At 49.0% G+C, this 8,067-nt stretch overlaps 1 protein-coding gene across 5 annotated transcripts in view; it reads right to left on the reverse strand.

Annotated features, from left to right (window-relative positions):
* Positions 1-5,144, reverse strand: part of PHF2 (PHD finger protein 2) — a 162,869-nt gene extending 157,725 nt beyond the window's left edge. Inside the window, exon 1 of one of the 5 annotated variants that reach the window (XM_090021160.1) lies at positions 4,158-5,136. In XM_090021160.1, coding sequence (XP_089877286.1) covers positions 4,158-4,255 — 98 coding nt within the window. In that variant the 5' untranslated portion in view covers positions 4,256-5,136. Of the gene's footprint in view, positions 1-4,157 lie in introns of all 5 variants that reach the window. The other 4 variants (XM_090021161.1, XM_090021158.1, XM_090021159.1 and 1 more) reach the window with 4 other exon arrangements.
* Between the last annotated feature and the right edge of the window lie 2,923 nt (positions 5,145-8,067).

Here is an 8,067-nt window from a genome sequence, read left to right on the forward strand (position 1 = left end):
GACAGCCAAAAAGTTTTTCAAAACTTCTGGAGTAATGACTTCTGGAGAAACCAGGAAATAATCTGACTCATCTCTGCAGCAACAGAATAGATACTGTGGAATTAAAGAAATCAGTTAGACTTTTCCCTTTAGAAATGAAAATGCCTTGATAGGTTTGTTTGTATACTGATTGGTTATAAAAAAAAAATGCAACAAGAAACTTCTAAAAAGCCATCTCGCTGCTGTTCTGTCATTCCTGATACTCCTCTCCTCTGGCATAAATACAGTTTTTTTATTCTCTCCTTTTAAAGAAGACCCATCCTTCTCTCAGCCCCATGTTAGTTTACAGACCACCTCTGAACCTTTCCTTTTGAGGCTATTTCTATTTAAGACCATTACATCTGAAAACAGTTTTCAAGGTTAGGACACAGAATCAGTTTATATGATGTTGTTATAGACCTGCTATTACATTCTATCACTTTCTAATGTAACCAAGTACTCCTTATTTGACCAGATATCTTCCCTGAGCTCTTCACAGAAGAGCAAAGATCATTTCCTAGGGAATCAAAGCCTTCAAAACACATCAGCACAGGCAACGTAACTAGTCCTTTCTTATGTGCTTAGCTTACCCTTTTGTTATTTACCATCATGCTGTCTTATAACCTTGTTTTTCAGGTGCTCCTTGAGTTCCTCTAAATTCTCCTTAGTTTTCTCTAAATATTTTTCATCTCTATCTCATGCCTTTTTACAAATCTTTAATAAATAGATGCAACAGTCTAAGCATTTGTCTACTGCATTTTCTTAAAACACCCTGCTGTTAACATTTTTCAATCCAAGAACTGGCCATTCATTGATATGCCTTAGTTCATATTGCTGGAACACTTTTTAAAGTTTTTACCTCTCATCTCTCAGCAAGTTTCTAAAACAGCCTCTTGTGAGGAAGTTTACTGAAAACCTTTTAATTTTTATAAACAATCTCCACTCAGTCTCTATTATTCCACTTCAGGTCTGGTCTAGTCCCATGAACGTCGGTGACAGCAGAAACAGACGTTTAGCCTGCTCATACTTATCCCTTTTATCTACTATTTTGTGAGAATTCTTCTAAAGCATTCACAGTAGAGCCTTACAGAACATACAGTATACCTTTATAGGACACTAATCAGGCAGCAGTCATATAGAGTTTAATAACAATCTGTAAATGGTTTTCCTACTGTTTTTCCTGATACTGAAGTATGCTTTTTATTTGCAAGATTAATTTAGTACCATTGTATAGGTGCAACATTGATTGCTCTTCAAGTCTTTCATACCTGCTTTTAATGATAAATTGTGTGCGTTTAGGGCCCACTCCTGAGGTCATTAATTATTTTTTACTATATTTACTGATAAAAACTCCTTACTGATTTCAGTCAAAGTTTCCTAAGTAAGGATGGAGTAACAAGTGCATAAGAACCTCCAGACTTGGTATTTAGCACCAAATCCTTCTGTCACACCGGCATAAATCCAAAGCATCTGCACTGAAGTCAGTGGAATTTCTTGAGATTTTACACCTGTGTGAGTGTCTCTTGCACAAATACAGTTTGGGGAATGACCCGCTAGGCTGCAGTACTGGAGTTTACAGGAGACCATAAGCTGAATATGACCCAACAATGTGCTCTTGTTGCAAAAAAGGCCAACAGCAGTGTTGGTTGCATTAACAGGAGTGTCGCTTATAAATCAAAGGAAGTTATTCTTCCACTCTACTTAACACTGGCAAGGCCTCACCTGGAGTACTGTTTGGTCCCCACACTTCAGAACGATGTGGACAACTTGGAAAGAGTCCATCAGAGAGCAACAAAAATTATTAGAGGCCTGGAAAACAACTTGCAAAAAGGCTGAAAGAGCTAGGATTATTTAGTCTGGAGAAATGAAGACTGAGGGGTGGGATTTGATAACAGTCTTCAGATACCTGAAGGAAGATTGCAGAGCGGATGGAGATGTGGCTGTAGCGGACAGGACTAGGACAAAGCTTGGGCAGGGGAAATTTAGGCTGGACATGAGGAGGACCTTTCTGACTATGAGGGTGGTCAAGCACTGGAACAGGCTCCTGAGAGGCTGTGGAATCTCCATGCTTGGAAATTTTCAAGAGCAGGTTAGACAGACACTGGGCTGGCATGATCCTGCTTAGCAGGGGGCTGGACTAGATGATCTTGTGAGGTCTGGTCCAGCCCTATGCCCCTATAAACCTATAAGTCACTCAACTCTGTTCTTTAATTCATCTAGAACTAATAGATGAATAAAGTCTAGTCCTGGTGATTAAATGGATCTTAATTTCACTTCTTTTTGATACTTCTCTCTCTCACAGTGCCTGACCTTTACAACTTACAAAGTAGGTAAATCACTGTGAAGTAGGTAATTCTCCATCATGCTCTTTCATGAGGACAAAAGCAAAGAAAACTTCTTTGCCATTTCCTTTTCCTCTTTGATGTTTGCCTTTACACCCTGGTGGTCAAGTAGCAATACTGACACACTTGAAGGCTCTATAGAATATTGTGGATAAACTCGTAAGTGTATCATTCGTCCGTCCCTTTCTTAGATTTCCTTGTGATTTGACTATCACCTACCAAAGACACCTTCCATTAACAAGCATAATACGAGTCATTTTTTTTAAATACTAGAGTTCTGACAACTAATAAGCCACCTACCCTTTGACTACTAGATGCTTCCCTGGCCTTGGAGGTATGTTGAACTGGTGCACGCAAACCTAGGCCCCTAACAAATTTGCCTTAAAGAAACCTTCAAGGTAGCTCTATGAATGTTACTGTATTTGCTGCCTTAACCTACTTTCTCTTCACACTGTTTTTTAACTAACTTCCTTGTTTCTCAAAGAAAAAATCCCTTGTCCTTCAAGTTCAGGGCGGACACGGGATTCCTCCCTCCCACTGGAAAATCACAGCCACATTCACTTTCTGTACCACTGGGTTAGTGAGACACGAACCAAAAGGAGAAGTCCCTCCCTTTGTCTGCTCCAGCTGACCTCCCCCCGCAACACCTCTCCCCCGGCCCAGCCGTCCAGGTCTGGCCTCCGCCTCTTCCCACCTGAACGGCCCCGAGCCCCCGAAAGGCTCCGGCCGGGCGAGCCCGGCGCTGCGCGGTGACAGCAGGGGCTGCCACACGGCGCCGCGACAAAGGAGCGAGCCATTGTACTGGGGAGCCGGGCTCGGCAGCGGCCGCGCCGCCAACCGGGCCTGCGGGCTGGGCTGGCCCGGCCCGGCCGCGCGCTGGGGTCCGGCTGGGCCCTCGCCCGCCTCCGCCGGCCCGAAAGCGCGGGGAACCATCCGGGGAGTGAGCGTGTGCGCGCGTGTGTCTGTAAGGGCGAGTCGGCTGGAGTGTGTGTGTGTGTGTGTGTGTGCGCGCGCGCGTATGCGTGCAAGGGCGAGTCGGCGGCGGCGCCCTCGCCCACCATTACAGCGCGCCTAGGCTGGGCGGGCTCCCGCCGCGCCGCGCCGAGCCGCGGGCGTCTCCGCGGGGGGGCAAGCCCAGCCCGCAGTGCCCCGGCGGGGCAGGCTCGCAGCCGGCGGGGTCGCCCCCTTCCCCGCGCGGGCTCCGTGTCCCCAAGGCGCCCGCAGCCTGGATCCCCGCCATGGCCCTGCCGGGCCCGGCCATGCTCGGCGCCTGTCAGCCGGGAAACACCCAGCTCGGCGCAGGCCAGGCCAGGCCAGGCCGGGGCGGGCAGCGGGAGCCGAGACATCGGCCCGGGTGTCAGCTCGGTGACAGGCTGCGGAGCCCTGCCGCCGCCACCTCCCCGGCCTCGCGCCCCCGGGCACCGCGCCCCGGCCCCGGCCCCCGCCCCGCCGAGGACAATAGCCCCCCGGCGACACCCGAGCCCGGCGCTGCGGAGCCGCGGTCGGGGCGGGGGGGCAGGGGTCACATTGTCAAAACAGAACAAAACGTCGCGCACAAAAAAAGAAAGGGAGAAAAAGAGAAATAAGGAGAGCGGCGAGGAGAGGGCGGCCGAGGCTCCTCCTCCTCCTCTCCAAAAAGGCCTGTTGGAAAACTGCACGGAGCAGCGGCTCCAGCCCCACCATCTCCCTCTGCCCCGGAGAGAAAAGCAGCGAAAGGCGCCGAGCGAGCGGGGGACCGCGGCGAAACGGGGCGGGGGGGGGCGCGGGGGCGAAAAGGGCCCGATCGCTTTGTGTTACCTGCCGTGAAACCAGTCCTTGCAGGCATCGCATTCAATCATGAAGCGGGTTACGTCGTAAGGCAGCCGACAGATGCAATAGACGGGCACCGTCGCCATGTTAGCTCCCTTCAAAACAACGCCGGGCTCCCAGGCAGGCGAGCTGGGCTCGCGGCGGCTCCTGCCGCTCGGTAGCTGCCGGCTTCTCCTTCCCAAACGCCAGCAAATTTGCAACGCCGAGAGTCGGGGGAGGGGAGAAGGGGGGGGAGACAGAGAGAAGGGGGGATCAGATAATGCAATTACGGCTCCTCAAGGGCGAGCGGTAGCAATGTCAGAAAAATCGGAAAGGGCTTCCCAAAGTTTGGCTGCATGGCTCCTCCGCCAGCCGCGGCCGGCCCGGGGCTCTCGTTTGGGGGTGGTTGTTGTTGTGAAATGATTATTATTCCAAATGTTTGGCGGCACGCATGATATTGCATGCCCCCTGGTGACAGTACAGTACCGAGGCTTTTCATAAACACTCCGAAATGTAGCCTTTTCCTTGTAATGTCCTTACGTCAGCTCGCAACATGGTAATATTTCCTCTGCCGGGGCCGGGGGGGCTGCGGAGAGGCAGGCGAAGCCGAAGCGCGCCGCGGGGAGCGGAGCGGGGCTGGGCGCGGTGGGGAGCCGGCGCGGGGCGGAGGAGGAGGGAGATTTAAAACGGCGGCGCGGGGAGCAGCTCCGGGCGCGGGGGTCCCCCGCACCGCGACGGCGGCAGCGCAGATTTTGCAAGAGCGGCTTTAAAATGGATGTCCCAGTTAGAGGCTCCCGGCGCGGGGGCTCGGCAGGGAGCCGGGCTGACAAAGCCCCACGGCGGGAGGCTCCGGAAGGGCCGGGTAGGGGAAACACCCCTGCGTTAGGGATTTCTTTTCTTTTTTTCTTTTTTTTTTAAAGCCCTCGTTTCTCGAGCTGCGCCCTGCGGAGGGAAGCGGGAGGGGCCCACACGGCCCGGTCCATATTTCCCGGGGAAATGGCCCTGCGGCAGGAGGCGGCGGCCGGCGCACGCCTCCGCCGAGACGGAAACTTTCGAGGCGGATCGGGTCTCGCCCGCGCCCGCGCTGCCCCTCCCCGCGCGGGGCTTGCTTTATTCCGCTTTTCGCTGTGCCCGGAACTGACAGGCAGGTTCAGGGGAATGAAGCTTTCGGTCGTGATACGCGGGCGCTTCCTTTCCCCCCGCATTGCTTGGTCCGCGCGCGATCTTCCTCGCTAGCACGACAATAAAACGTGTCTCCTCTGGTCGGTTTCTATTTGAACCGGATGTGACACCCAAAGCAGTGTTGTTATTCCCAACGGACCCTGGCCTCTACGCCCGAGCTGGGTGCTGGATCAAACTTTTTTTTTTAAACCATCACCTGTCTCTTGTGCGCTGTAATTTACCACTCAAGTCAGGCTTAATTTATTCAAATTGTTATAAACATTTGTTCAGAGCTACAAAAATATTTTCCAGCATGGTCAAGAGCACCGATTTCTAATAAAATGTATATTCATAGTGAAGCAAAAATGTGCATGCGTGTGGGTACGCATATAAATATATCATAATTATAGATGACTACATATGTGTATAAGCATACACACAAGCATATCATTTGCAGTTTAACATAAGATCTAAACACAAACCTTATTTTAGCAACAATCAACTCTAGAGTTTAGCCATCTTTCACCTGGGTATAAAGTAACACAGTAAGAACATAAACTAAAGGTCTAAAGCAGGGCTGGACACAGGCATAGGCAAACTGGCTGGTTGCCCTGGGCCTGGACAAAAAGGGGGCCCCAAAATGGTAATTTAAAAATTTTTATTATCATTATTCCTGGCAAGGGCGGGGGGCAATACTAAAAGTTCACCCAGGGCTGCCAGGAGTCTAGGCACAGTGCTGCTCTAAAGAATTAGGGTGGTCTAAGGAACATGGGCAATAAATGCATTCAAATATGCATATTTTAAGCATATAAAAAGATATTTTCTTATTTACTGAATCTTTTAATAAATTATTTGCTTTAAAGCTCCCAGAGCAAGTCTATCCTATGTTACACATTACATATGGAGTGAGTAGGTCTGAAGAAATGAAAGTGAATGCACTGTGCCATAGGAAATGCCAAATCAAAGCTGTAGGATACTAGGCATGTCTTGCTAGGTGTCACTTAGGAGTACAAAATGTGTACAGATTGACCTTTAGGGATGTAAGGAAAATTCAGGTGTACAGTGAAATTTAGCTTTAGGCCTCTCTGTAGAGATACCAAAAAGACTTGTTTCTACTGGTGGGACCTGTCAACAGGGATTACAGCGAGACTGCCAACTTCTTTTATATAGGCAACTGTCATACAGTAGCAATGACTTCCAGTCACTACTACGCTGGTCTACACTTGAACCAGAATTAGAGATGAACGTCTCTGTAATGGCCAGCCATCCACTTGTCTTGTTTCATTTGATATAGGTGACCTTTTAAATAATACTTACAAGTAGAAGTCGTATTTCACAATGACTTTTACTTTATACATTCCATACACATTACAGACTGAGATTGGTAATGATGTAGCCCACCAAGGGGACTAATATAGGCCTACATTTTGAAAAGCACTTGGTGAATTTGAGTTACTCAGATTTAAGGGACTGATTTTTCACATACTGCCAATTACCTCTCTCCTAAAATTCAAGCCCCCCGTAGGATAACTCAAGGATACTACAAAAAATTATTGGCACTTTAAAGACTTAAAAAGAAAAAAGCTTAGCGTGCCCCAACCAGAAATATGGGAGACCAGGTCTAGGAGATAAAGCAGTGGAAATAAAAGATCCAGGAAGATATTTCAACATCTTGCCAAAATGAAAAGTAGAGAATCCCTCCACTGACAGGTAGTATGGATTATTCTTGAACAAATCTTGGTAAAGAAAGATAAAAAAAAGTCCTTAATCCTAATGGCTTTAGCAAAATATCATCATCGACAACCTTTGCAGTTGAGGATGATTGCCTTCTGTGATTGCCTTGTCTGTGGGTCTGAAGATGGCTAACAAGGCCAATCCAGGAACAACAGGTTCTCTTGAAATTCAGGAATGTGTTTTCGTGTGCAACGGGTGGCTCCAGATTCTTGATTCAGTTGTCAACAGTGCATCTGCTGGTCCCACTTTTCTGTCTCCTGCTGTTGTGATGAGGTTTCAAAGTACTAAGATCCTTCCAGCAGACTCTTCCTCCATCTGGGGTGATCCTGGGAGACAGTCCCCCACAAGTTGATGTCAATGTTGCATTTTTTCAAATTGACCTTGAGGACATCCTTGAAAGGCTTTCTCTGCTCCCCAGTTGGTAATATGCCTTGACTAAACTGTGAGAAAAAAACTTGCCTCAGGAGTTTGGAGTCAGAGATCCAAATGACATGGCTGACCCAGTAAAGCTGATGTCAGATGATCATCGCGCCTTGATGCTCATGGTGTATATTTGCAAGGGACTACTAAAGTTGGCAAGTCCATCTTCCCATTGGATTCAAAAGATAATCCACAGGCAATACACCGTACATTCAGGCGTTTCACAGGTAAGCAACAGGGGCCAAGGTAATGCTGGGGGCCAGTGCACACATCCACAGGAGGCCTCAAATGCCTCTACACAAATGCTCATAGTATGGGAAACAAGCAAGAGGAACTTACCCTCCTGCTAGCTGACACCCACCCAGACATAATGGGGCTCACTGAAACATGGTGGGACCCATCGCATGACTGGGCGGTGAATATCAAGGGCTATAGGCTGTACAGGAGGGATAGGACAGGGAGGAAAGGTGGGGGCGTGGCACTCTACATTAAGGAGGAATACACATCCTCACCAGGTAGCACAGAGTCAGAGGCGGGACACACAGAAGTGCTCTGGGTTAGGATACAGGGCAGTCGAGGGAAAAAAGATTTAATGGTGGGGGGC

The sequence above is a fragment of the Crocodylus siamensis genome, chromosome 11, assembly GCF_052110815.1.
Source record: "Crocodylus siamensis isolate JL-2025a chromosome 11, ASM5211081v1, whole genome shotgun sequence".
NCBI classification, from domain to species: Eukaryota; Metazoa; Chordata; order Crocodylia; family Crocodylidae; genus Crocodylus; species Crocodylus siamensis.